At 33.5% G+C, this 26,355-nt stretch overlaps 6 protein-coding genes across 14 annotated transcripts in view; 4 read left to right on the plus strand and 2 right to left on the minus strand.

Annotated features, from left to right (window-relative positions):
• Positions 1-7,950, plus strand: part of LOC108744840 (kinesin-like protein CG14535) — a 294,798-nt gene extending 286,848 nt beyond the window's left edge. For 4 of the 5 annotated variants that reach the window (XM_025975061.1, XM_025975062.1, XM_025975063.1 and 1 more), the window contains 3 exons: positions 857-1,054; positions 3,899-4,114; positions 4,669-7,950. In XM_025975061.1, coding sequence (XP_025830846.1) covers positions 857-1,054; positions 3,899-4,114; positions 4,669-7,289 — 3,035 coding nt within the window. In that variant the 3' untranslated portion in view covers positions 7,290-7,950. The remainder of the gene's footprint in view (positions 1-856; positions 1,055-3,898; positions 4,115-4,668) is intronic. The other variant, XM_025975064.1, reaches the window with a different exon arrangement.
• A 1,123-nt stretch (positions 7,951-9,073) lies between these two features.
• Positions 9,074-20,291, plus strand: LOC108744762 (nidogen-2). Of its 2 annotated transcripts, XM_025975053.1 has the most exons (14): positions 9,074-9,367; positions 10,966-11,453; positions 11,878-11,969; positions 12,046-12,189; positions 14,080-14,543; positions 14,769-14,964; positions 15,026-15,242; positions 16,030-16,637; positions 17,791-18,045; positions 18,273-18,536; positions 18,614-19,093; positions 19,160-19,331; positions 19,496-19,780; positions 19,840-20,291. In XM_025975053.1, exons 1-14 carry the CDS (start codon positions 9,173-9,175, stop codon positions 20,096-20,098), a joined length of 4,119 nt encoding a protein of 1,372 aa, XP_025830838.1. In that variant the 5' UTR covers positions 9,074-9,172; the 3' UTR covers positions 20,099-20,291. The 2 variants fall into 2 exon arrangements, with proteins under 2 accessions (XP_025830838.1, XP_025830836.1); XM_025975051.1 differs by lacking the exons at positions 9,074-9,367; positions 10,966-11,453; positions 11,878-11,969; positions 12,046-12,189 and adding exons at positions 12,767-13,283; positions 13,708-13,799; positions 13,876-14,019 and having other exon boundaries at positions 14,080-14,391; positions 14,611-14,964.
• A 421-nt stretch (positions 20,292-20,712) lies between these two features.
• On the minus strand, positions 20,713-21,790 carry LOC108744826 (protein dpy-30 homolog). Its single transcript, XM_018480772.1, has 3 exons — positions 21,602-21,790; positions 21,248-21,339; positions 20,713-21,193 (listed from the first exon to the last, which is right to left on the minus strand). Exons 1-3 carry the CDS (start codon positions 21,681-21,683, stop codon positions 20,945-20,947), a joined length of 423 nt encoding a protein of 140 aa, XP_018336274.1. The 5' UTR covers positions 21,684-21,790; the 3' UTR covers positions 20,713-20,944.
• LOC108744827 (anaphase-promoting complex subunit 11-like) lies at positions 21,739-22,277 on the plus strand. Its single transcript, XM_018480774.2, has 2 exons — positions 21,739-21,825; positions 21,884-22,277. The coding sequence occupies exons 1-2, from the start codon at positions 21,807-21,809 to the stop codon at positions 22,120-22,122; spliced, it is 258 nt and encodes an 85-aa protein (XP_018336276.1). The 5' UTR covers positions 21,739-21,806; the 3' UTR covers positions 22,123-22,277.
• Positions 22,278-23,873: 1,596 nt separating this feature from the next.
• LOC108744816 (protein dpy-30 homolog) lies at positions 23,874-24,732 on the minus strand. The gene is made up of 3 exons (XM_018480757.2): positions 24,630-24,732; positions 24,276-24,367; positions 23,874-24,221 (listed from the first exon to the last, which is right to left on the minus strand). Exons 1-3 carry the CDS (start codon positions 24,709-24,711, stop codon positions 23,973-23,975), a joined length of 423 nt encoding a protein of 140 aa, XP_018336259.1. The 5' UTR covers positions 24,712-24,732; the 3' UTR covers positions 23,874-23,972.
• Positions 24,733-24,764: 32 nt separating this feature from the next.
• The window catches only part of LOC108744817 (anaphase-promoting complex subunit 11), a 42,210-nt gene continuing 40,619 nt past the window's right edge, over positions 24,765-26,355 (plus strand). For 3 of the 4 annotated variants that reach the window (XM_025975041.1, XM_018480758.2, XM_018480759.2), the window contains exons 1-2: positions 24,767-24,853; positions 24,912-25,160. In XM_025975041.1, coding sequence (XP_025830826.1) covers positions 24,835-24,853; positions 24,912-25,150 — 258 coding nt within the window. In that variant the 5' untranslated portion in view covers positions 24,767-24,834 and the 3' untranslated portion in view covers positions 25,151-25,160. Of the gene's footprint in view, positions 24,858-24,911; positions 25,161-26,355 lie in introns of all 4 variants that reach the window. The other variant, XM_025975040.1, reaches the window with a different exon arrangement.

Below are 26,355 nucleotides of genomic sequence, written 5' to 3' on the forward strand. Positions count from 1 at the left end.
AGTAATCGAAGCTGTAAATGGTTATTTTGAGGAGCTTGACGAATCAGTCTATAGAGATGGCATTAATAGACTGGAACACCGCTATGAGAAATGTATCAGCCTTGGAGGAGATTATGTTGAGAAATAAAAAAAAAAAATTTTTAAAAACCTTGTTTTTCTTGGTCAGGCCGGAAACTTATCAATCCACCCTCGTAAATCCTAACTAATATCGTATATGCGAATGTGAGTTTGTTTGTTTGTTGCTTTTTCACGCCTTAACTACACAATCGATTATCATGAAATTTTGTACACACATTGTCAGTGATACAGCAAAGTACATAGGGTACCTTTTATCCAGAAAAAATGCTGTTTCCGGGGAATAGAAACAAATAAATTTTATGTGGTCGATTTCAAACACTAATTACTGAATCAACCATCATGAAATTTTGTAGGCACATTGTCAGAGATACAGAAAGGTCATAGGGTACCTTTTATCCTGAAAAAATTCTGTTCCCGAGGGATAGAAAAATTACTTTTATGCGGTCGATTTTACGCCTAACTACTCAATTGATCATCATGAAATTTTGTAGACACATTTTTAGGGTACAGAAAAGGGCATAGGATCCTTTTTATCCAGAAGAAAAAAATGCTGTTCCTGAGGGATACTTATAAAGATTAGTTTTGTGTGGTAAAATTTAGTATATAACAATTTGTACAAGTGAACAACATGGAAGTTATAATCACCACTTTTAAAATTCATAATCCTCTATAAGTTAGATTTATTACTATGTATAATAAAATAGTTGGTTATAGTTCTTCTGATAGCAATTCACGTTTCAAATGTAAGTCGTCCAACAGTTTTGTTATTTTGTTGCAGGAAAATCGTACACAATGTTAGGTGCTCCAGACAATACCAACACTTTGGGCATAATTCCTTGTGCAATATCGTGGCTGTTTCGTGGAATTAATGAACAGAAACAAAAAACCGGAGCTCGGTTTTCAGTTCGAGTTTCCGCCGTTGAAGTTTGTGGTCCTACGAACCAACTTAGAGACCTGTTGTCGTCCTACTCAAACGGTAAGTCACAAAAAAATCACTTCAATTTTATTGATTTCGTAATCAACGCACTCAATTTAACTTATTCCGTTAACCATTATGTAAGTCTTCCATGAATTACCTAAGAAAAATTTAAAATATTAAATATGTACTTGTAAAGCATATTAACACATAGAAATACACCTATACACATGATAAAATAATGAATTCGGTTATTCTTTAGTATTTGATTTGCGCAAGCATTTTGTGCCGCATCTATCGATATTCAATCAATAAATGATAAGAATTGGCTGTAGCTTGCTTTATTTTTGTCAAAAAATTATTATTTATGGTGTTTTTTTACGTATTTTTCAGTTAAAATCGAACTTTTTCTGAAAATTTTTGCTTAATTCATCAATAAATCGCATCTAATATCAAAGATTGTTCAATAAATGATCTAACTAAGCTCTCGTTAGCTTTATTTGTGCCAAACAATGATTATTTATGATGTTTTTTGCGTTTTTTTCGGTCAAAATCGACCCATGCATATAGAAAATTTTGCTGAAAATTTTTACATTTTTTTATCAGTTTTTATGACGTCCGCTTCCCTTGGTCAGTCTATGCAATCTTCACCACAAGCACGCAATTATTTTGAGAAGAATGTTACAATTGTTTCGTTTATGTGCGCAATAATTTATAATAAAGGAAGTAACTCATTTAATTCAACATTTACTTTAATTACAATTGCAAACATAGACAGATACTTAGTTATTCGCGATTGTAATGGCCTAACGGACTTATAATTATACCCAGTTGCACATCAATGACTTAAGGCTATTTCTATTTTTATTTCGCTTCGCTGTACGTGATTGATTGCTAAAGCATTTATCAAAACGTACACAACATTTACTTCTCTTGTCTTGTTTTACTATGTGCTAACTGCGCAAACAGTTAGTTATCTGTCAGGTACTCAATTGTAATCAAGAAATCACAAACAGGAAGTTGTTAAGTCATCGAAGCGTGTTACAAATAGATCGTAAAATATTTAATATGCAATAGTTTTTATGCATTATTTGGTGAAGGCGCCGGGACGGTTTACAACTAAAGTACTTTTCTAATACACCTTAAAAACCACGATGACTATTAAGTAATTAAGCAAAATTTTAAAGTTCTTGTTAATTTACCTCGTTGAAAGCAGTTGCTGCGATCTATCCATAAAGGTGCAATAATAGTTTCAGCAAGTTCCTCACATAAAACCGCTGGGAACTGGCTACGTTGACCAACTTTAACTACTATCTCGTTAAACATACAACATTTATACATTAGGATATTTAATTCTACTTCGAAATACTGTTTTAGACACTTTATATAGGTATCACTTTGGAAGTTAACATGTTTAGCAATGATTTTTCGTTGATAATAAAAACATTTTACGTTCTTGGATGTATTCTTCTGTGATGGTTCTTAAGATCATAATTTTTAAGTTTTTATGTACATTACACATCCTTTATAGAATAAGTAGAAATGACACGCTTTTGGTTGTAATGCTTTGTGAGTACATTTTGCAACAATAACAACGCCCTACGACATTGTCATTATCTAGCATAGCGTGAGCTGTCAAGGCGAAGTTACAACCTCAAATACTTCTGCACAAAAATCCCCGACATCCATGACATTTTCATGTTGTAATATGTTACATGAACTTTACATCGCCGAGAAGATTGCGAAACGGGGCTTGAGTCTATTTATCCGAGTACAAAGTTAAGTTTTGAATACTTCTTCTAACTTAACTTCTAAAAAGTAAAACGCTAGTACATTGCAACATTCAATCTAGATAACTGATAACGGTTAGATTCTTTATTATGTTATGTGAAAAGGCTGCTCGGAGTTTCCTATAATTAAAATAATGTTTTAAAATTTTAATTGACATACTATCAAATTCGTTAATGTTTTTTTAAAATCACTTCGTTTGTATTGTCTTTTCCTACCATAACATTATGATCCTGAGCATACTTTCGACCTTGCAAAAGCAGTACTGCAAAAGTTTGTCGAACTTCACATAAGGTCTGCGGATCCTTCCAAAATACAAACACGTAAAAGTTACAAAGATTTTGTACGTAAGTTTTTATTTTGGACCTTAAACATTTTTAACTGTAAAAGAACAAAATAATTCGAATCATATTTTAAATAATAAAAACATGTATGTATGTTTTGATGTGCCCCAAAAAAGTTTTGATAGGTACAAGATTTGCTGACACGTAGTGAGAAAGATGTTGTTTTATTAAAATAAATTTCAGTGCCAGGGGACTTATGAATTTATGAGGTAAGTGTATACGCGATACAACGAAGGTAATAAAACAAATGACGAGCTTTTTCGCAGTACCATCACGGTAACAGCGACGAAAATAACAGGAGCAAATGGACCGAAAATTTCGACGAAAGCACTAGCAAAAACAAATGAATAGAGTGGTAACAGACAGATTTCTGACACCCTAAGAATATAAATAAATAGCCATGTACTAAATTGAATAGGAAGTGTACACTCTTATTTTTAAATCTTTCATTTAATTTTTCATATAAAATAGGCAGTGAGCTAACTCCCACCACATGGGTTCAAAGTTTGTACATTGACGTTAAAGAAAATTGAAATGTTCATGGAGGAATTTAATTTGAACAAAAATCTAAATCAATTTTCTCAACCCTGCCACATGTGACAAATTTTTGAATTTCAGTAACAGTGACTGGATCTCCGAGTTTTTTTTTATCACAAGAGGAAACTTAATACGTTAATGGATTTTTGATTTTTATTTAGGTATCAGCACCCTAGCTAGATATTGACAAATTGATACATTCCGCGTTCATGGGTGCGCTTTGTTTTCATTTCAGATTCCGAACAATCACCGGGCATGTATTTGAGAGACGACCCCTTGTTTGGCAATCAGCCCCCTCATTGCGAATTACGCGTGCCAACGGCCGAAAAGGCCGCACAGTATTTAGATGCGGCCATCGAGGGTCGGGCACCTGCTAAAGAAGACAGCAGAGACTCGCACCTTCTCTTCACTCTGCACGTGTATCAATACAGTGTGGCGGGAAAGGGAGGAGGTAATAAGCAACACTCATGATTATATACAATGCACATTTGCACGTAGCAATTTACCTCGCCTTCATTGTTTTCAAGTTTGAGTTAAGGCTTTTCATTTTGTTCTGTGTTGCTTTTCTCTTGTCTTCAAGTATGGCTTTTATTTCTTATGTTCGCATTCGTTTTTATAGAAGCAAGTGTCTTTGGTGATTGCTTTTGTCGTTGGATTTGGTGGTTTTCCTTTTGCTTATTGCTATTCCACCCTTTGTATTTTAGTGACGCTTTTAAATTAACACAAAAAACCATTTTTCCAGTTGAAGTTTTAATGCATGGGAAAGTGATTATGTCTTACTACTAATCATTGGCTAGTTGGCAAAATTTGAATTTGTTTTAGAACGTTTTGACTTGATTCCAAGGTGGAGTTTTCCTTTAAACTTCTTTTAATTGTCGCGAAGAAAATTTATGGTAATTGGAATTCTTATCGCCCTGCTTTGCATGCTTTTTCCTTAGAAAATACGTCACTTGGAATCCTATCTCGGTCTTATCGGGATCTTCATTCACTGAAAAATTGTTTCAGTTGCCGGAGGCCGTAGCCGACTGCATCTGTTCGACCTGGGAAACTCCGAGAGGGGCAAATCCAGCGGGGGTATACCGCTATCGGGTCTCGGAAATATTTTGCTCGCCATTTTTAACGGACAAAAGCATCTTCCTTACAAAGATCACAAGTTGACTTATCTTTTAAAAGATTGCCTGAGTTCGTTGACGTGTCATGCGGCGATGATCGCGCACGTATCGCCGTTCGCTCAAAACTATTCGGACACATTGACAACAGTACAACTTGCGTCCAGGATACATCGCATGAGGCGACGAAAGATAAAATTCGTGTCGGCAGGTGTGGGGAATAGCTCGGGGGGCAGTTCGGGCGAAGAAGCGGCACGTACGACCGGCACAAGTAGCGAGCCCGATCCATCCAGCAGCGATTTATCTGCAGACACGGTTATTTACGTGGGCCCTGCAGATGACGCCACTGACTGCGAACACCCTCCGGTCTACATCCCCAGCCTTAACTCCGGTGACAATCGTTGCTCGATGAGCAAAGCCTTGAGGGGTTCCGGGGCGGAACAGCGACCCGGAAAGCCTTCCCTGCCGCAAAAATCGTCTTCCGACGAAAAAACGCCGACTCATCGACCCTCCATTAAAAATCCACCAGGCACACGGACGTCACCCGCGCACAGTGGCAATCAAAAATCGTCACCTAGTCGAAACGCGTCTGTCAGAAATAAATCGTCTACGTCGGAGACTGCGAAGCACGCGCCTAATGGAGCCAGCGACGAGCAGTGGATCGACGGTCCGCGAATTTCGAAATCCAAAGTCGCCGAAGCGAGACACCTCATGAAAGAACCGTGTCACGTAAAAAAACGAGAGACGTGGATTGATGGACCTATGCAAGAAGAAATATCCGCCGGTTATGGCTACATGGATAGCCACAAGAAAAATATGATCCGGAAATGGGTCGAGCACCAAACGTCTCAAATACAGAAAAAGACTGGCACCCACGGAAAACCAGCCGACCCCAAACTTTCGAAAGAGTCTACTAAAGAATTAACGCAATTCAAAACTTGTGATGGTGAAGTTGTTAAACCTGCTGGAACGTCCAAGCAGCAACCCATCGAAGAGTCGACCATAAGAACGGGATTGAAACTTGCGGCCGGAAAAAATAGCGACGTCATTCAGGAATGCGAAGGCGAGGAAACCTACGAAACTCAACGAGAAGAAGAACAAGAGGATGAAGATGAAACTGTGGAAATTCCTCCAGCGTTGCCATTAATCCAACCGTTAAGTAGTAGAGAGGTTTCTTTGGAAAGTTTAGATAATCTTTTGAAAGAAAGACTTTCGTCCAATCCCAATTATTCAAGCCAAAATCAGTATCAAGGTAACGAATATGGAGAACATTTGGGCAGTGATGATGAAATATTAGAGATAATTGAAGTAGAAGAACCTTTAGAACCAGTACCTACACAAGACTGTTGTTTACAAGTAACCGAAGAAGATATAGCTTTTTGTATGGGTATTTTAGAAAATCCTTTACCAGAAGTAGACCAAGAAAATCCTTTAGATCACCCTCTTAGAATACTAAGTCAAGAAAATTTAACTGTTGTTTCAACCTTTACGGATTCCATGTCAGTTTATACAGACCTAGAACGTATATTACCTCGAAACAGGTATGATCCTAAATACAATCCTTACAATAACGATTACGAAGATCCTGAAAATCCACGGCCCGGCCGTTTCGACGAAACCAATCGATTTCCTCAGTTATACCCCGTGTATTCGAATCCGATATCGAAAGTTAACCCTTCTCCTCTGGAATTTATCCAAAATAGACGGTTCGACCAAAAACAATTCAATCGTAGCGAATCTATGTCGTTGTCTGATATGCTTTATGGTATCGGTGGTGTAGGAGCTCATGAAACTAGCAGTATTTACAGCGAACCAGCTTACATCCCTGATCAGGAAAAATTCTGTGAAAATTGTAAAGTAAGTATGTCTAGACCAGCGACAGCGCAACATTGGTATGCTGATCCTTATTTATCGGCCAGCAGTACAGAACTGGTCATGCCATTTGTAGACGTTCCCTCATTGGGTCCCCGATTCCAAAGGTACAGTCACAAGTACAAAGACAATTTGGCATACCTGAGACATCCTGATGGAGCCTCGAATCCGAATTTAAAAGAAGAAAACGAAAGACTGACGAACAATGGGACCTTTTTGTCTCATAAGATGTGCAACGTTTCGACGATTTTGACTGAGACTGCGAAAACCACACGTCCATTGACACCTCCCAATAGTCTTCCATCCACGGAAAGGATCAATCCGAAGATAACGAGCGTAGAAGCTGGACTAACTTCTATTAAATTGAACCAAAAGACCGAAGAATACGACAGCGGACATGATTCTACGCCTCGTACATCGAAGCACAGTCCAGCAGCGATTTCGAGAAGAGCGGAAAGTGGCTATGACAGCGTCGTTCGTGATAGTGAAAGCTCTAGTATAGATTCAGAACCGACTAGATTGTCTCACAGCGCTCACGGAAAACGTGGTAAATGCAAACATAAGCATGACAAATCGTTTTGCTCCTGGTTTTTACATCCGTTTACCTGCAAATATATCGACGAACCTCCCGAAACCCATTTCTAATAAAAATCGCTTAGCAAATTAATAAGTAGCTTTTTTACTCAGGATCAAGGCTGTTGTCAGGATAAACAAGAGAGAAACAAACAGAGACAGCTTGTTTCGCGATAAAAATAAGTATAAGGGAAACACCAGACCCTTTGGAAAATTAAGAAAAGAAAATTTTAATGCACTTTTATACATACATATAAGCAAATAAAACCTGAAAGACTTTAAGTACGAATTTTTTGTATTTGTATTGTATATATAAACAATCACTAAATTATTTTTTGTCATTTTCGAAAAAAAAAAATTAATAACTCCCTTGCATATCATACTCGCCAACTGTGGGGAACAAAAATTTATATCTTATCAAAATTAAAATTAAAAACAAAAAAACATTTACCCAAAGCGAAAGACTGCTTGTCAATTTTAGATCTCAAAAATTCACTTACTACCCTTAATATCGATGCCATAAGAAATTGAACCCAGAATTTTTTTGTGATACTGTTGCTTAAGAATTTTTCGTTAGTTTTTCGTGTCCTATTTTTGTAGCAATGTACTATATACACGTAAGTATTTATAGTATATAAGTAACATAATGTATTTACTTGTAAAGGTTCATCTATTTATTTGACTTTTTATACTGTTGCTATTTAAATTCAGTTGTAATATAGCTGTTAGACTTTATTATTATTATTGTATAAGCGAAATAAATATTTGTAAAAATAAAGACTAAATTCATTCATTTGTTATTAAAAATTTTATTTTCTATCTACTCTTTTTATAAAGGGTGGACTATAGAGGAACAGTTGAATTTAGACGTCAAAATAAAATGACTCCACTGCTCATGTATGTATTAGTAAAACAATATTGATCTTTAAGAAGATACAAAAGGTGTACAGTTGATGAAGAGAGTTATTAATACTTATGGTAAAAAACCGTAATGCATTTTCGAGAAAAATTTATAAAAACTTAAAACAGTCCCAGAATATATTTAGGTATTAAAATTAAAAATGACGTATAGTAATGGTCAGTAATTAAGAATTATTACTACATATTTTTTATAAGTACAGACTTACAAGACTTTTAATGTAAGTACCTAGATAGTGCTGAGGATGCCGTGCTACTCCGTCACCGAAATCGGTCTCGCACGCGCATGACGTCATTTCAAGGCGTACAGAGCGAAAGCTTTTGAGAGTAAAAAGTACAAACCGTACGTAATTCCTCATATATTCATTAGAAAATTTGTTACATTATGGCGTAATTAAAGTTTTATATTACTGAAAATCAGAAACAACAAAATTACAATTACCCTCAGTAATATACATCTGCAAGTGCATGGGTAATAGTTTGAACTAGCATCCCGTACCATTTTAGCCTTCAAAATTTTACTAATTATAAAATATATGTATCTAATTATGTTATTTTATATCTAGAATCTGCAAATCCCTTATGATGTATTGCTTGTTTTTCATAGATCCCTAATATTGGGGAAGTTCTTTTCAAAAATTATTAGAGGAGAAAAAATGGGGTTACTTCTTTAATTATCTGCATAAATTGGTAAATAATTTTGTTTTGCACTAATTAATAATTAAATATTTCAAAACCTAAAAGTTGTAGTTCATAAAGGTACCAAGGTAGGTTTTTTACCATTTTTTTTTAAACTTTTCCTGTATCATTCGGCCTAAATTATTTGCTAAACATATAATACCGAATATAAAGAACATATTATTAAACTTGACCATTACAGTTAAACTTTATTGGCCAGTATAAATCGAGATAATGTGGCAGCATTCATTATGTTCGTATATTGAACTGTGAACTCTGAGATATTTTACTTATGTATGTACGTGATAAAGTACCAAAGAACGGAAGAGGGCACACTTTGAGTTGAGCGCGCTTAGAAAATGGTGTTTCGAAGTAGTGTTTACTGTTTGCTACTAGTTTCTTTACTAGTTTTAGTTCGGGCCATACCTAAACATTTACTCTATGACCATCAGGATATTGGCAAGAAATTGCCACCAGAAGATGAGGTTTCAAGTCCGGAAATAAAACTTAAAGTTCCTATTATTTTTTACGGACAAAAATATTCATCGTTGTTCGTAAGTTATGGTCATATTTTTAATTTATTTTCATTTCAAATTATATTGATTTAAAGGGATTACCAAAAATTTCACTAAATTTAATGTAGATCAAAAGCAATGTGTGTTTTATCGAAATTTATTTAAAATATTTTTATTTGATAATATTGTCTATTAAAAATTTAATCAGAGAATTTATAAATAATTTACTATCTCTCAGTTATACTTCATTTTAATATAGAATGTTTTGTTGAATTTATTAATAACAATACTAATTTTAGTTACATTTATTAAGAAAACAAAAAGATATCTCTGTCTGTCTTGATACATGTTATTGCATTATCAGTAATATTTTTTTTGCGGAAAATAACTACTACTATAACCGTTATTGGAATAATTAACATGAAATTGATGTTCATATTCCAAAAATTGAAATATTAAATACCTCTACTAGTTTCCTTTACATCTCTGAACAATTTTTTTACTAATTAATATTGAAAAACAATTGAGTAATATTATTTAATTAGAAAATAATTTATTTCAATCCTTAATACATTTGCCAAGTGCAAGTGGTAAAATATTCTTGTTTTCCAAATTAGCAGTACATTTCGGACTATTTATATTTTTTTTATTTGGAGAAGAGTATACCGAGTGTCCATTTTTATCATTAAAAGAATTATAATTACTACGTCACATCCTGTTTATGAAACCAGTATCAACAGCTCAACGGCTATTAATTTTTTATATTTTCCATTCTATGTCTTACACTATACAAAAATGTTTTTTATGATTATTATGTCAATGTTCACCAAATTTCGCAAAATTGGTATAATTAGTATCTGTGTGTTCATAAGATAATGATAAAAAGGTCAAATGCTTAATTACATTGTGTAAAGTTGAGGTTCATCGTCCTAATGTGTTTTCTTTTCCACATTCTATTATTAATTAATGAACTGTATACTTGTTTGAGTGATAACTAGTTCCTATAATAGTCATACGTACATACTCGCATATTTGTAGTACATTTACATGATTTTCTTCGATTCATTTCATTTTTACCAATCTAATGATTAGATACATGAAATTATATGTAAAAACAAATAACCGAATCCTCAAAATTTGCCCCAAATACGGTTATCAAATATTACTACGTTTGTTTGAAGATGATTTGAAACTGCGGCTATTACGAAAACAATTTATTTTGAAGAATCGACATATTCTGTAAACTAATTTATAGAACAAAAAGAAATGTATGAAGATACTCTTCCATATTATAAAATAGGGTAAACTTATATATCTACAGTAGACAGTACTTTCAATTGAATTGCAGATTTTAGATTTCTAGCAAATCATGGTAAATATTACAATAAGATCGTCCTTTACACCCGAATGACGACAGAATCAGTTAAACTAAAGACAACCTGTATATAGATTGGTAAAATAAGATAAACAACAATATATATATAGTATTTGACTTTCGTCTGTATCTCTGGTTGAAACAATTAAACATTGGAAAAATATTTTGCTAAAGTTAATCCTTTTTGGGCTAAATTATAAATTATAACAAAATATAACGCCTACATCCTTTTTTGTTAGTGGTAAGAAATTTATTTTCACAGGTAAATGCAAATGGACTTATATCATTCCAAACGGAAATTCCGGAATTTTTCAATATAGAATTTCCTTTAGATTACCCGATAATAGCTCCATTATATTCCAATGTAGACATAACTCGTTCGGGTACAATATCCTATTACGAGACTGACGATGCGAACCATCTCGAACGTGCAGCAAAAAATATTCACGATTCTTTTACTGATGCCACTGATTATCAACCTACGAGCCTATTTATTGTGACTTGGTCCTCAGTAGGATATCATTCTGGGGGTACTGATAAGCTAAACACGTTTCAAGTAGTTATTGCTTCTGATGGAGAGGAATCTTACGTGGAATTTCTTTATCCTGAAGGAGGAATACAATGGATTCAGGGGTCTGGGCACGAATCAGGGCTTCCTGATGCTAGAGCCCAGGCTGGTTTTGTCTCCGAGGAAAGGAGATATTATCTCTTACCCGGATCTGGTACAAACCAGGTTAAAAATTTGGAGAAGTAAGTTTACAAACAACTAAGACAAATATTATATTATAAAATGACGTTTTGGTCGTAATAAATAAGTCAAGAATATTGAAAATTGTTACACAAATGTTTTACAGAAAATTATGTTAAATTTTGACTAAGAGGTAGGTAGTTAGAGTATTATTGCAAATTGACTTAGTTCCTGTAATGTAACACATTAAGTGTGCCAAATGTCATCATGAAATAATTGTTTCCGCCTTAAAACTAGAAAATTCATCTCAAAATGCGAGAAAATTAGATACTGTAAAATTGCCTAACGTTGCTTCTACATCATCGACATGATCTATAAAAACTATTAGCAGCACATTGTACATGTTGCTGAACAAATTGTTCATATGCAACCATTCATTAATATTATTTCCTATAATTTTTATAACTTCCTACAATTACTTTGTAGATTATCAAATGTTAATATAGATGGTGTTTGGATATTTCGTATCGGCACTATCGGAGAAGATATTGCCATCATTGAACCGGATGTTTTTAAAGGTATATTGACCCGATTTTTATTAAACAATTGTCGTCTACTATTATTAAAGACATATTGATCAATTACAATTCTTAGATAGAGGAGTTAATTCTCAAAAAACATGCGAAAAAGGCGCTGCTACGTGTAACACTTTCGCAAAATGCACAGATTACAAAGAAGGATTTTGTTGTCATTGCAAAACAGGTTATTACGGCAATGGCAAACATTGTATAAAGGACGGTAAGATAATAGATAAGTATTATCCCTAAACTATACCATATAAAATATCTTATAATACAGATGCACCCCTAAGAGTTAACGGCAAAGTTAATGGCAATATAAATGGCGAATNAGACAGCACCTTCAACAGAATTGTAGATTTCAGATTTCTAGCAAATCATTGTAAATATTACAATAAGATCGTCTTTTAGACCCGAATGACGACAGAATCAGTTAAACGAGTCTCGCGTTGATAATGCTAAATAAAGTGGTAATTAGGGGTGAGCCTTCCTTTTAATTTTTAATTATACTCTTCCATATTATAAAATAGGGTGAACTCATATAGGTATCTAGATTAGACAGCACCTTCAACAGAATTGTAGATTTCAGATTTCTAGCAAATCATTGTAAATATTACAATAAGATCGTCTTTTAGACCCGAATGACGACAGAATCAGTTAAACTAAAAACAACCTGTATGTATATTGGTAAAATAAGATTTTGAAACAATTAAATATTGAAAAAATATTTTGCTTAAGTAAATCCTTTTTAGGCTAAATTATAAATTATAACAAAATATAACACCTGCATCCTTTTTTGTTAGTGGTAAGAAATTTATTTTCACAGGTAAATGCAAATGGACTTATATCATTCCAAACGGAAATTCCGGAATTTTTCAATATAGAATTTCCTTTAGATTACCCGATAATAGCTCCATTATATTCCAATGTAGACATAACTCGTTCGGGTACAATATCCTATTATGAGACTGACGATGCGAACCATCTCGAACGTGCAGCAAAAAATATTCACGATTCTTTTACTGATGCCACTGATTATCAACCCACGAGCCTATTTATTGTGACTTGGTCCTCAGTAGGATATCATTCTGGGGGTACTGATAAGCTAAACACGTTTCAAGTAGTTATTGCTTCTGATGGAGAGGAATCTTACGTGGAATTTCTTTATCCTGAAGGAGGGATACAATGGATTCAGGGGTCTGGGCACGAATCAGGGCTTCCTGATGCTAGAGCCCAGGCTGGTTTTGTCTCCGAGGAAAGGAGATATTACCTCTTACCCGGATCTGGTACAAACCAGGTTAAAAATTTGGAGAAGTAAGTTTACAAACAACTAAAATAAATATTATATTATAAAATGACGTTTTGGTCGTAATAAATAAGTCAAGAATATTGAAAATTGTTACACAAATGTTTTACAGAAAATTATGTTAAATTTTGACTAAGAGGTAGGTAGTTAGAGTATTATTGCAAATTGACTTAGTTCCTGTAATGTAACAAATTAAGTGTGCCAAATGTCATCATGAAATAATTGTTTCCGCCTTAAAACTAGAAAATTCATCTCAAAATGCGAGAAAATTAGATACTGTAAAATTGCCTAACGTTGCTCCTACATCATCGACATGATCTATAAAAACTATTAGCAGCACATTGTACATGTTGCTGAACAAATTGTTCATATGCAACCATTCATTAATATTATTTCCTATAATTTTTATAACTTCCTACAATTACTTTGTAGATTATCAAATGTTAATATAGATGGTGTTTGGATATTTCGTATCGGCACTATCGGAGAAGATATTGCCATCATTGAACCGGATGTTTTTAAAGGTATATTGACCCGATTTTTATTAAACAATTGTCGTCTACTATTATTAAAGACATATTGATCAATTACAATTCTTAGATAGAGGAGTTAATTCTCAAAAAACATGCGAAAAAGGCGCTGCTACGTGTAACACTTTCGCAAAATGCACAGATTACAAAGAAGGATTTTGTTGTCATTGCAAAACAGGTTATTACGGCAATGGCAAACATTGTATAAAGGACGGTAAGATAATAGATAAGTATTATCCCTAAACTATACCATATAAAATATCTTATAATACAGATGCACCCCTAAGAGTTAACGGCAAAGTTAATGGCAATATAAATGGCGAATCGTTGACAAATCTAGATCTCCAATCATATATTGTTATGGTTGATGGTCGTACTTACACAGCTCTCTCAAAAATTCCCCTTTCGATTGGTTACGATTTTCAAACTTTGCAGCTCTTGGGAGGTATAATTGGATGGTTATTTGCCAAACCATCACGCGACAGCTTAAACGGTTTTCAACTGACGGGGGGTATCTTTAACTACACTGCAACAATAACGTTTCCCCAAGAAAACAAAAAAGTAACAATCCATACTAAATTTTTGGGTCTTGATGTATTCGATCAGCTTCGCCTGGAAACTAAGATAGAAGGAGAAACCCCAAAAATACCCGGCGAATCGAAGATTTCAATGCCCGCATATGAAGAAATGCTGACTCTAACATCCCCCGGTACTATTCAGTCTATTTCAGAGCGACACGTTAAGTACATTACAGNAACGTTTCCCCAAGAAAACAAAAAAGTAACAATCCATACTAAATTTTTGGGTCTTGATGTATTCGATCAGCTTCGCCTGGAAACTAAGATAGAAGGAGAAACCCCAAAAATACCCGGCGAATCGAAGATTTCAATGCCCGCATATGAAGAAATGTTGACTCTAACATCCCCCGGTACTGTTCAGTCTATTTCAGAGCGACACGTTAAGTACATTACAGTTGATAAAGATGAAATTAGAATACCAATTAATGTGAACCAAAACATCGTGTTTTCCTATTGTCCATATGGTGATGTACCCTCTAGAATTACTTGGAGATTAAAAGTTGCCAAAAACTTTATAAGTTACGAAAGTAGGGAGCAGATTATCAGATTTGGATTAACGAGTAAAGTAACATCATTAACAGGTCCGTAAGATAAATTTTATAGAGATATGAGACTTGTCAAGGTCTTATTTATTTCTCATAGAAAAGGATCCTTGCGATGAAGGTAAAAGTACTTGCGGTCCAGACAGTTCTTGTGTGGTAGAAAATGACTCTTTTCGTTGCGTTTGTAACCCCGGATATCAATACATTTACGTCGACAATCAACAAGTTTGCCAAGATATTGATGAATGTCAAGCTGGTTTAAATGATTGCCATCAAAACGCACAATGTATTAATCATAAAGGATCATTCACATGCAGGTACTTAAGTAAAGGAACTATTATTCTAGCTCTAGAAAGTTACGGAGCCATTATTCTACCTCTGCATCATAAACCAATTTTTCGCGCTGGTGTTCCAGTGTTTTGTAAATTGCATTCGAGTATTTTTTAAATAATACAATAAAATTGTACACTGAATATCCCCAAAGTATTGCGTTTCAACGTACAGAGTGATTTATAAATGATGGGAAATATTTGAACTGGAATCTTAAGCTCAAAAAATGAAGATTTAACTTCAAAAAGGTTTGTGTCCATTATTTTAAAACTATTTGATGTCTCTGTATCAGGTACTGTACCCTACGTACCTATACACTAAATTATGATAAGGCGAAATTACTACGACAGGGTCAGGTAAGAGTTTGACCCTTCTGGAATTGCAGGCTACGAGTGGAATTTTCAGTACAAAGTTAAAACAATGTTACTTACTTATATACTCAGAACTCAGCAACGAGCTACGTGATTTGGATTAAATTTTAACCTGTTGAGCCCAAGATTTTCCAGTTCGATATTTCTCATTATTAATGGATCATCCTGTAAAACTTCGTATGTTTTTAAACTTTGTCAATGTACGTATACTATTATTTAATTGTTATTGTTCATTTATTCATTTATTCTATCATGTCCGGACAGTCAATATTATTGCCTAATTGTCTAAATTTTCCAAATTTAATTAACCACTAAACTTACTTATACCTATATTATTAATTATACATAAAAAAGGACAACGCATTACAATATAAAATTACCATTCTGATCTACTATTGTGCAGATGTGATAATCTATATGAAGGAAATGGAAGATTTTGCGAGCCGACGAAATCGTGCTACTCAGTAACGTGTCCGGAAAACTCAGAATGCAAAGAAAATCCTTTTGCCTATTGCGAGTGCTTACAAGGATTTACAAGAGCTTCCGATCAGTCATGTGTGGCCGAAACAACTGAAAGCTGCTATTACTCGAACAACTGTTCTCCTTATGGAGTTTGCTCCCCAGATCCAGAAACAAATCAGTACCGCTGTTCCTGCATAGAAGAGTATGAAGGAGACGGATACGATTGTCGTCCCTCCAATACAACCACAGTTGCAGAATCAACGACTGAAAGCGTCGTTATTCAACAATGTTTGCTTGGAACGTGTTGGTGTCCTACTGGTTACAAAAAACATGAAAGTGATAAATGCATACTAGATGTTGAATCCACCACAGCAGCTGAAACCAGTCTCAAGCCTGGCACGATTAATCAGCAGTGCTTTTTAGGGAACTGTTGGTGTCCTGAAGGTTACCAAAAATATGGGGAACGATACTGTGTACCTGACACTGAAGCAACTTCAACTTATTCAACAGTTACTGAAACGGAACAAGTTGATGAACCAACGGAAATAGGTAATTACCCAATAGATAAAAATAGATTAAGGTAGATAAGTAAATGAGACTGTCGAAGAAGAAACTACTATATGTAGGGATTTCTGGGTTAAGAAAATTCAGCCTTATGTCATTTACTTCTCCTCGGTATACAAAAAAATATTTGGTTTTAGAATTTTATGTCGTTATATCAAGATTTTTTATTAAATCCAAGCAGTTATCATTGAGAATAAAATCGCATGCATGAGGTGTGGCAATTAGATTCCCGGAATATGTGTATAAAACACACATGAATAAAGATTTAACCAATAATGTATGGTCGGTCCCCCACAGTAGTTGCCCTTTGACTCTATACCGTTTAGAACCATCGTCACATCTGCCTTGACCTCATCTATCTATGCCGTCATGATAATTACCTACCCTTGAGGCAAGATTTCACTTTTGGGAACAGAAGAAAGTTGCATGGGGTTAAATGTGGACCATAGAGGGAATAAGACAACGTGAGGATACTATTTTTGGTCAAACATTCGCGAACAACCAACTAAGAATGCTTGTACCGTTGTCAAGATGAAAAAATGAACACACTCGCGGGGGATAATACCCTAAATATCAAAAAAGAAAAACGATCTGAAGGTTCTTCATCATGGCGTTAAACATCCTTGCTTTCGTTCGTCGTTCAATTCTCTCTCTCTCTGCTGAAAAGTTTTCTTAAACACTTCGCCGACAATTTCAGAAGGTTTTTCACCACATTTTACACCTTGTTGACTATTTGAGACATTCGTTTTTGCAACTTAACTTACGAAAAACACAGATAGAAATCACCTACCAATTTCAAACTTTTACCAGCACTAAAAGAATGTCTTCTAATTACTACAACCAAGTGAGTTGTAACCCCGTAGTGTAATTAGATGGAAAGTTATAAGTAACTAAATTCTAGGAACTCAATTGCCACACGTCGTATAAGAATTTAAAAAAGAATATTAACAAAGTGAAAAATTTCAGTTCAAAGTAATTGTCAATCCATGAAGATAAAGTTCCCATTATAGTGAGATCGACGTTACTATATACCTACCGAGATTTTAATATAGTATAATAATTGGAGATTGACTTATTTACTAATAGGCCAAAAGAGCCCTTATGGGTAGAGTCTTCTTTCAAACTTATATTTTTTTAGCTTCGTGTGAGAATTTAAGCGATTGTCACATTAATGCCCAATGCATTTATGTACAAGCCACTCGTAGTTACCAATGTATTTGCAATTTTGGGTACGAAGGGGATGGATATGATTGCGTGCAAGCAGAAGTGTCTTGCACAGAAGCTGATATTTGCGATATACATGCAGTATGTAAATACAATGACACAGTTGGTAAATCTACATGCGTATGCGACTTTGGTTACGAAGGTGATGGAAAATCATGTCAAAAATTGGGTAGGTTCAATTCAATCTTAGGTAATATTAGAACGACCACAATAGTCAACCCTTTTTAAAAATGTTTTATTTGGTTCGAAGTCTCACACTTTTGTACGTTTTGGGCAATCTTTTAAATACAGACCACTTCGAATTATTTTAATCTTTTTTAAATGTTATGATATATTTAAAATGTATCATTTTGATGCATTTTTTCATGTTGTATGTATTAATAAAATGTTCAATAGCTGCGTGCAGAGGCGATAAAGATTGTCCTACCAATGAGCAATGTAGATACAATCAAGAATCACAAAGCTATGAGTGTGATTGTAAAGAGGGAATGGAAAGGGATTCTCAACATATTTGTAATAAGGTGGAAGGCATGTGTGGGGCAGCTATTTGTGTAGATAACTCGGAATGCCTTTATGACAGAGAAAACCAAATATATTATTGTAGCTGTAGAGACGGGTATATTGGAGATGGAATTAATGAGTGTAATCCTCGACCACTGGGTATGAACTCTTGTTTTTTTTTTAATTATTTTTACCGCCAGTATTATTTTTTCCAAATCGTATAACTTCCACTGTAGGATGTGATGTCACCAATGATTGTGGTCGAAACGCAGCATGTATTTACGACGAAGAATATGGTTTTTATCAGTGTAAATGTAACGAGGGTTTCCATGGTGATGGAAAACAGTGTTTCGCAGAAAAAAATTGTCACGTTGATCCTTACATTTGCGATTCTCGAGCTGTTTGTGTGACAAATTCTCAAAGAGAGTTCGTATGCCAGTGTCAACCAGGGTTTAGTGGTGATGGTAAACACTGCAAGGAAACCCCCGTTCACGAAGGCAATTTCCTTTTACTTAACCAAGGAGTTGCTACATTAAAAATTCCCTTCGATGCTTCCAAAAAGAATCCAGGACGACCAATCCATATCAATCATCAAACTGCCGTTGGTTTAGACATTGATTGCTTCGACGGTAGGGTCTATTGGAGCGATATTAATGGTAGAACTATTTTGAGTGCTTTCTATAACGGATCTTCAGTTGCTAAATTTATAGCAATAGGTAACGATAATTTTAAAAACAACAAGAAGTAACAACTGATGCGTATTTATATATTTTTCGTATTAGATATTGTTTCACCCGAGGGACTGAGTGTAGATTGGGTGTCCCGTAACATTTATTGGACTGATTCAACTAAAGATACAATTGAAGTAGCAAACATTGACAAAAAAATAAGAAAAGTTTTATTCAATACGAGTTTAGTGAATCCACGAGGGATTGCAGTTCATCCCCAAAGAGGGTCAGTATCTATGTGTATAAGTAGGCTGTATGGTTGTAACAATTTTTTTTGGATATCTTCAATTAAGTTTACCGAAAAATTAATTTTATTGAAAAATATTCATCACAATTAAAAAAGTTTAGAACTTGGTTACTATCGCCATTAGTAAAAGCGTTAAATTCTAGTAAAATATTTTGGTCGGACTGGGACCGAAGGGGACCCAAAATTGAGTGGGCTAACGCCGATGGTACAGATCGTCAAACTTTTTTACAAGGTGATAATGTAAAATTGCCAAATTCGTTAGCCATTGATTTTGAAACAGAACAATTATGTTATGCTGATGCTGGAACTAAAAATGTGGAATGCGTAGAAATAGATAGTCGATTAAGACATATAATTGCGGTCAATTGTACCTATCCATTTGGAATAGCCGTTACTGACAAAACGATTTATTGGTCAGACTGGATTTCGTAAGTCAATTGTCTCATTAAAAACAAGTAATTAATTGATGATGTGTATGTACATATAGGAAAAAAGTCGAACGAGTTGATAAATATTCCCTTAAACGTTTGCCACCACTAGATGTACCATTGGGTGGTACTGGAAACAAACTTTATGGATTAGTCGCAGTTCCAGAACGTTGTCCATCGCTCACAAATGTTTGTGAACATTTTAAAAACAACTGCCCTTCGGGGCACTTCTGCGTTCCTGATGGAAGAGGTAGTCGCAGGTGCCTTTGTGGTAAAAACATCGACTCAAACAACATAGAAGTGCCCTGCCAGAATTAATATAATTTATATCAAGAAAAAAATACTTATAAGGTGTACCTAATATTACATTCCTAAGTAATTTTACTTATCTGAAACTATTTATTTGCATAATTAATACTCATATATGTAAAATTGGCAATATTTTCTTGTAAATTAATTTCTGTTCGAATAATCATTTTTATTTTGTTGTAAAATAAACTAAGAAATTGTTCTTTTGATTTTATTATAAATGTAAATAAATAGCTAAAAAATCATAATGGCTGATTGTGGCAACAATACGAAAACAATTAAAAAAGTATGATGGCCGACCATGACAACAATACTCCAACAATCAAAAAATCATGATGGCCGACGTTGACAATTAAAAAAGCATGATGGCCGACTGCGACAACAATTAAAAAAGAATGATGGCCGACTGCGACAACAATTAAAAAGAATGATGGCCGACTGTGACAACAATTAAAAAAGAATGATGGCCGACAATAGGGTTTACACTGAATAAGTTTAAGTTGAAAGTTAATTTGTTAATTAATATTTAAACTTGCTCAAAATTTTAAAAAATAGTAAATTATAAGTACTCTTTATGTTTGTGCTAGGAATGTCCCCACAAATTAACGATTAAAAACCAGATGTAAGTTCTACATTTCTTTATTGTAAGTAAAACGTTAAGTATTACAAAACTTGTCATGCACTTAATGCTAATTGTATAAAATTGGAACACAGTAAATTGAACACAACCTGTCCTTTGCAGTGATATAAATCAATTTAAAAATTGTATTAGAAATGTAATTTACTAGTGAATAAAATAGAAACACAAATATTATACTTAAAATTTTATTAGCATGCCTAATAAGTCTATAAGTTTCAGCTCTTCCTCTCAGTTTCTGGTGGAGAACTATTTGGACTTCCTTCATAAGTCGATCGATGTTTCAATAAGAAAGCAGCTAAAGCATTTATTGGTTCTGGAGGTCTTTCTTTGGATAAGTACGAGAGGCCTTGCAATAAAATGGGCACCACAGTTTGATCCAAATACTGCCTAGTAGGTAATGAAGCTAAGTCCACTCTAGATTTTTTCGGTTGAAATTCTTCTTTGTTTTCCATTTGGAGAAGAGTCTTAAAAAAAGTAGTGTCATAACCTTAAAGACTAACAAAATGTATGAGACTTACCTTTATTAACTGGCAAAATTTAGGTGATTGAAATAAGTTACAATTGCTATCTGACTTCGTTTCAAGAGGTACCTTAATTTCTGAATCAGTTTCTACAAAAACCGAAAATTTTAAAAGAACAACCCAAACAATTCTCCCATTTTACAAATTGGTGATCACACTACCATAAGCAGTGATATATGTATAGTTTAAAGAACTAGTAAATCGTTTGTGAATTTTATTGCTTAAAAAATATGTAATGCCTAAACAAATGTAGTGAATTTGTTTTTCGTAATTAGTTTGTTTTCAATACAGGCAGTATTTGAAATATGTTATAAAATTTTAGAAGCTGTTATTTAGATACATTCACATTACCTGGCTTCTGCGCAGAAACATCGTCGATATTGATATTTGCAGAAGTAACGGTGTTTGAACGTGATGTATGTTGTGAAGACATTTTTTAGATGAAAAATCTGTATTAGTTCTGAAATCTTCAGTTTATATTATAAAAGAACAGTTGCCAAATAATATAACGTTTAAGTGTCAAAAGTTGTCTCTTGTTTTCACGACTAATGGGATCATGAAAGTGACCATCAAAAGTAAGTATGTTTTTCGAAAATATAACCTGTAAATTTTAATAACATTTATTTTTTCAAGATTGGGTTGGAGTTGCTACATGGAAATGGGTAGCAAATGATGATAATTGCGGTATTTGTCGCATGCCTTTTGATGGTTGCTGTCCAGATTGTAAACTACCAGGTGATGACTGCCCACTAGTTTGGGGCCAATGTTCTCATTGTTTTCATATGCACTGCATTGTCAAGTGGCTTCAGTCTCAACAAGTAAATCAACAGTGCCCTATGTGTCGCCAGGAATGGAAATTCAACAATAAATAGTTCTACACTGGTAAGTATCCATTTGGACCTAATTGTACATCTTGTATTTGTTTGTATGAAAAGGGCTCTTACTTATATTAGTAATTGTTTATAAGAATTGTATTAACACCATTTTATAACTTGACATTGGTTTAAGTACAACTTAGAACAGCATATTTTGACATGATCAAATGAATGTATACCATTTGAATTCAAATCATTAGGTTGTTGCTTTCGATTTAAAGAAGGCATTCAGTTCCTCTCCTTAAAGTTCTGAATTTTTTATTCGTTATTTTGGAAATTATATAATTTTGAAAGTAATGTTTGTGGTTTTACCTTCGCATTACCATTTTTTAAGTCTTTGTTCTTTTTGACAAGATTTATGTGTTTTTCTAATTATACCTATCTATCTAATTTTATTGGAATTCTTTGGTAAAAACTGAATACTAATAAATTTAGTTTGCAATAAACTATAGCCTCTATATTATAATATATGTTATTTGTTTCGTTTTCTTTTTATACAAACTGTAGTTCTAATTAACAGTCAGTTAGATGATCACTCCTTTTTTATCGACTTTATAAAAACCCCTGGCAAATAAAATCTAAGTTGTGTAGGTAACTTAATTAGATATTAATGAAGTGGTCGAATTTATGGTTTTATCATGATGATAGGAGTTACAGTTTATTGGAGTAAAGACCCGAGGGTATTTGTATAAAATATTCATGTGTAAAAATAAACGTCCCATTAAATGATGAATAAGTAGTATTGAAATATTAAATTGCAAGCAGCTATATTTGTAAATTTCTTGAATCAGGTAGATATCAAATCCTCACAGTTTCATATTTACATGCCAAAACAAGACGAAATAATCATAATTGCTGAAAATATCTATATTTGATTATCTTACTGGAAATTTAATTAAAAAATGTACAGATTTAGGTCTTTGTAAACAGTAATACAGTAATAAATAAAACCACAGAAAAATGCAGATAAAAAAATCAGGTCAAACATATTTTTGACCATTTCCGGTCTTAAAATACTCCATGAAATATTTATTGCTACTTTTTTATTTGATCAGAGGGCAGTTTTAAACGATAGCTTAAAACATTTGTTTCCTGGGAACACTTCCGGAAATAGCAATCACTTTTGAATGGAAACTGTGTTTATTATTTTTGAGAAGAGTAAAAAGGCTTGAAATATAAACTTTATTTATTTACGTCTTCCTTTCTACAATGGAAGTAGTTCAGCTTTTATAGGCTGCATCGATTCACACGTGTACATGTTTTGCCGTTATCCTTCATCACATACACATACACAGGACGAAAAAATATTGTCAGACGTATGACTTCTCACGTATAATGCATTCCTATGATGTACAGTGGTGCTAATTGAAAACGCAAAGAAGACAACTCTATTATGTCCGAAAAGTGGATTTAAGTTTTCCTTTTATTGACTCAAGAATTTAAGACGGTATGGTTCGGGAATTTCAAAGGATACATCTAAAAACATAAAAAAAAATCGTTTTAAGAAGAGTACCTAACATTTTAATTTAACGTTTGTTACCTCTATAATAAGTGGTTAAAACAATTTTTACCCTTTCAAATGTAAAAAATCCTCAACTAAAATGAGCGCTGTGGCTCAATTGTAAAGAGGTCGCTTTTATTATTTTAATTTCCCATTTGATTTTATTCAAATTGAAATGACTTGTAATCAGGTCTATTTTTTTTTTCAAATGACCATAATATTCTTAAAGCTAACTCTGAACATCAATTTAAAAATTGTATTAGAAATGTAATTTACTAGTGAATAAAATAGAAACACAAATATTATACTTAAAATTTTATTAGCATGCCTAATAAGTCTATAAGTTTCAGCTCTTCCTCTCAGTTTCTGGTGGAGAACTATTTGGACTTCCTTCATAAGTCGATCGATGTTTCAATAAGAAAGCAGCTAAAGCATTTATTGGTTCTGGAGGTCTTTCTTTGGATAAGTACGAGAGGCCTTGCAATAAAATGGGCACCACAGTTTGATCCAAATACTGCCTAGTAGGTAATGAAGCTAAGTCCACTCTAGATTTTTTCGGTTGAAATTCTTCTTTGTTTTCCATTTGGAGAAGAGTCTTAAAAAAAGTAGTGTCATAACCTTAAAGACTAACAAAATGTATGAGACTTACCTTTATTAACTGGCAAAATTTAGGTGATTGAAATAAGTTACAATTGCTATCTGACTTCGTTTCAAGAGGTACCTTAATTTCTGAATCAGTTTCTACAAAAACCGAAAATTTTAAAAGAACAACCCAAACAATTCTCCCATTTTACAAATTGGTGATCACACTACCATAAGCAGTGATATATGTATAGTTTAAAGAACTAGTAAATCGTTTGTGAATTTTATTGCTTAAAAAATATGTAATGCCTAAACAAATGTAGTGAATTTGTTTTTCGTAATTAGTTTGTTTTCAATACAGGCAGTATTTGAAATATGTTATAAAATTTTAGAAGCTGTTATTTAGATACATTCACATTACCTGGCTTCTGCGCAGAAACATCGTCGATATTGATATTTGCAGAAGTAACGGTGTTTGAACGTGATGTATGTTGTGAAGACATTTTTTAGATGAAAAATCTGTATTAGTTCTGAAATCTTCAGTTTATATTATAAAAGAACAGTTGCCAAATAATATAACGTTTAAGTGTCAAAAGTTGTCTCTTGTTTTCACGACTAATGGGATCATGAAAGTGACCATCAAAAGTAAGTATGTTTTTCGAAAATATAACCTGTAAATTTTAATAACATTTATTTTTTCAAGATTGGGTTGGAGTTGCTACATGGAAATGGGTAGCAAATGATGATAATTGCGGTATTTGTCGCATGCCTTTTGATGGTTGCTGTCCAGATTGTAAACTACCAGGTGATGACTGCCCACTAGTTTGGGGCCAATGTTCTCATTGTTTTCATATGCACTGCATTGTCAAGTGGCTTCAGTCTCAACAAGTAAATCAACAGTGCCCTATGTGTCGCCAGGAATGGAAATTCAACAATAAATAGTTCTACACTGGTAAGTATCCATTTGGACCTAATTGTACATCTTGTATTTGTTTGTATGAAAAGGGCTCTTACTTATATTAGTAATTGTTTATAAGAATTGTATTAACACCATTTTATAACTTGACATTGGTTTAAGTACAACTTAGAACAGCATATTTTGACATGATCAAATGAATGTATACCATTTGAATTCAAATCATTAGGTTGTTGCTTTCGATTTAAAGAAGGCATTCAGTTCCTCTCCTTAAAGTTCTGAATTTTTTATTCGTTATTTTGGAAATTATATAATTTTGAAAGTAATGTTTGTGGTTTTACCTTCGCATTACCATTTTTTAAGTCTTTGTTCTTTTTGACAAGATTTATGTGTTTTTCTAATTATACCTATCTATCTAATTTTATTGGAATTCTTTGGTAAAAACTGAATACTAATAAATTTAGTTTGCAATAAACTATAGCCTCTATATTATAATATATGTTATTTGTTTCGTTTTCTTTTTATACAAACTGTAGTTCTAATTAACAGTCAGTTAGATGATCACTCCTTTTTTATCGACTTTATAAAAACCCCTGGCAAATAAAATCTAAGTTGTGTAGGTAACTTAATTAGATATTAATGAAGTGGTCGAATTTATGGTTTTATCATGATGATAGGAGTTACAGTTTATTGGAGTAAAGACCCGAGGGTATTTGTATAAAATATTCATGTGTAAAAATAAACGTCCCATTAAATGATGAATAAGTAGTATTGAAATATTAAATTGCAAGCAGCTATATTTGTAAATTTCTTGAATCAGGTAGATATCAAATCCTCACAGTTTCATATTTACATGCCAAAACAAGACGAAATAATCATAATTGCTGAAAATATCTATATTTGATTATCTTACTGGAAATTTAATTAAAAAATGTACAGATTTAGGTCTTTGTAAACAGTAATACAGTAATAAATAAAACCACAGAAAAATGCAGATAAAAAAATCAGGTCAAACATATTTTTGACCATTTCCGGTCTTAAAATACTCCATGAAATATTTATTGCTACTTTTTTATTTGATCAGAGGGCAGTTTTAAACGATAGCTTAAAACATTTGTTTCCTGGGAACACTTCCGGAAATAGCAATCACTTTTGAATGGAAACTGTGTTTATTATTTTTGAGAAGAGTAAAAAGGCTTGAAATATAAACTTTATTTATTTACGTCTTCCT

Source organism: Agrilus planipennis, unplaced genomic scaffold (assembly GCF_000699045.2).
Source record: "Agrilus planipennis isolate EAB-ADULT unplaced genomic scaffold, Apla_2.0 scaffold35, whole genome shotgun sequence".
Taxonomy (NCBI): Eukaryota; Metazoa; Arthropoda; class Insecta; order Coleoptera; family Buprestidae; genus Agrilus; species Agrilus planipennis.

Coding starts and splice junctions, on each gene's coding strand:
- LOC108744762 (XM_025975053.1), top strand. CDS start 9,173: ATGGTGTTTCGAAGTAGTGTTTACTGTTTGCTACTAGTTTCTTTACTA. Junction 18,537..18,613: donor GTGTAATCCTCGACCACTGG/GTATGAACTCTT, acceptor CTTCCACTGTAG/GATGTGATGTCACCAATGAT. Junction 19,781..19,839: donor TATTGGTCAGACTGGATTTC/GTAAGTCAATTG, acceptor ATGTACATATAG/GAAAAAAGTCGAACGAGTTG.
- LOC108744826 (XM_018480772.1), bottom strand. CDS start 21,683: ATGTCTTCACAACATACATCACGTTCAAACACCGTTACTTCTGCAAAT. Junction 21,340..21,601: donor TGTTTCTGCGCAGAAGCCAG/GTAATGTGAATG, acceptor CGGTTTTTGTAG/AAACTGATTCAGAAATTAAG. Junction 21,194..21,247: donor AATTTTGCCAGTTAATAAAG/GTAAGTCTCATA, acceptor ACTTTTTTTAAG/ACTCTTCTCCAAATGGAAAA.
- LOC108744816 (XM_018480757.2), bottom strand. CDS start 24,711: ATGTCTTCACAACATACATCACGTTCAAACACCGTTACTTCTGCAAAT. Junction 24,368..24,629: donor TGTTTCTGCGCAGAAGCCAG/GTAATGTGAATG, acceptor CGGTTTTTGTAG/AAACTGATTCAGAAATTAAG. Junction 24,222..24,275: donor AATTTTGCCAGTTAATAAAG/GTAAGTCTCATA, acceptor ACTTTTTTTAAG/ACTCTTCTCCAAATGGAAAA.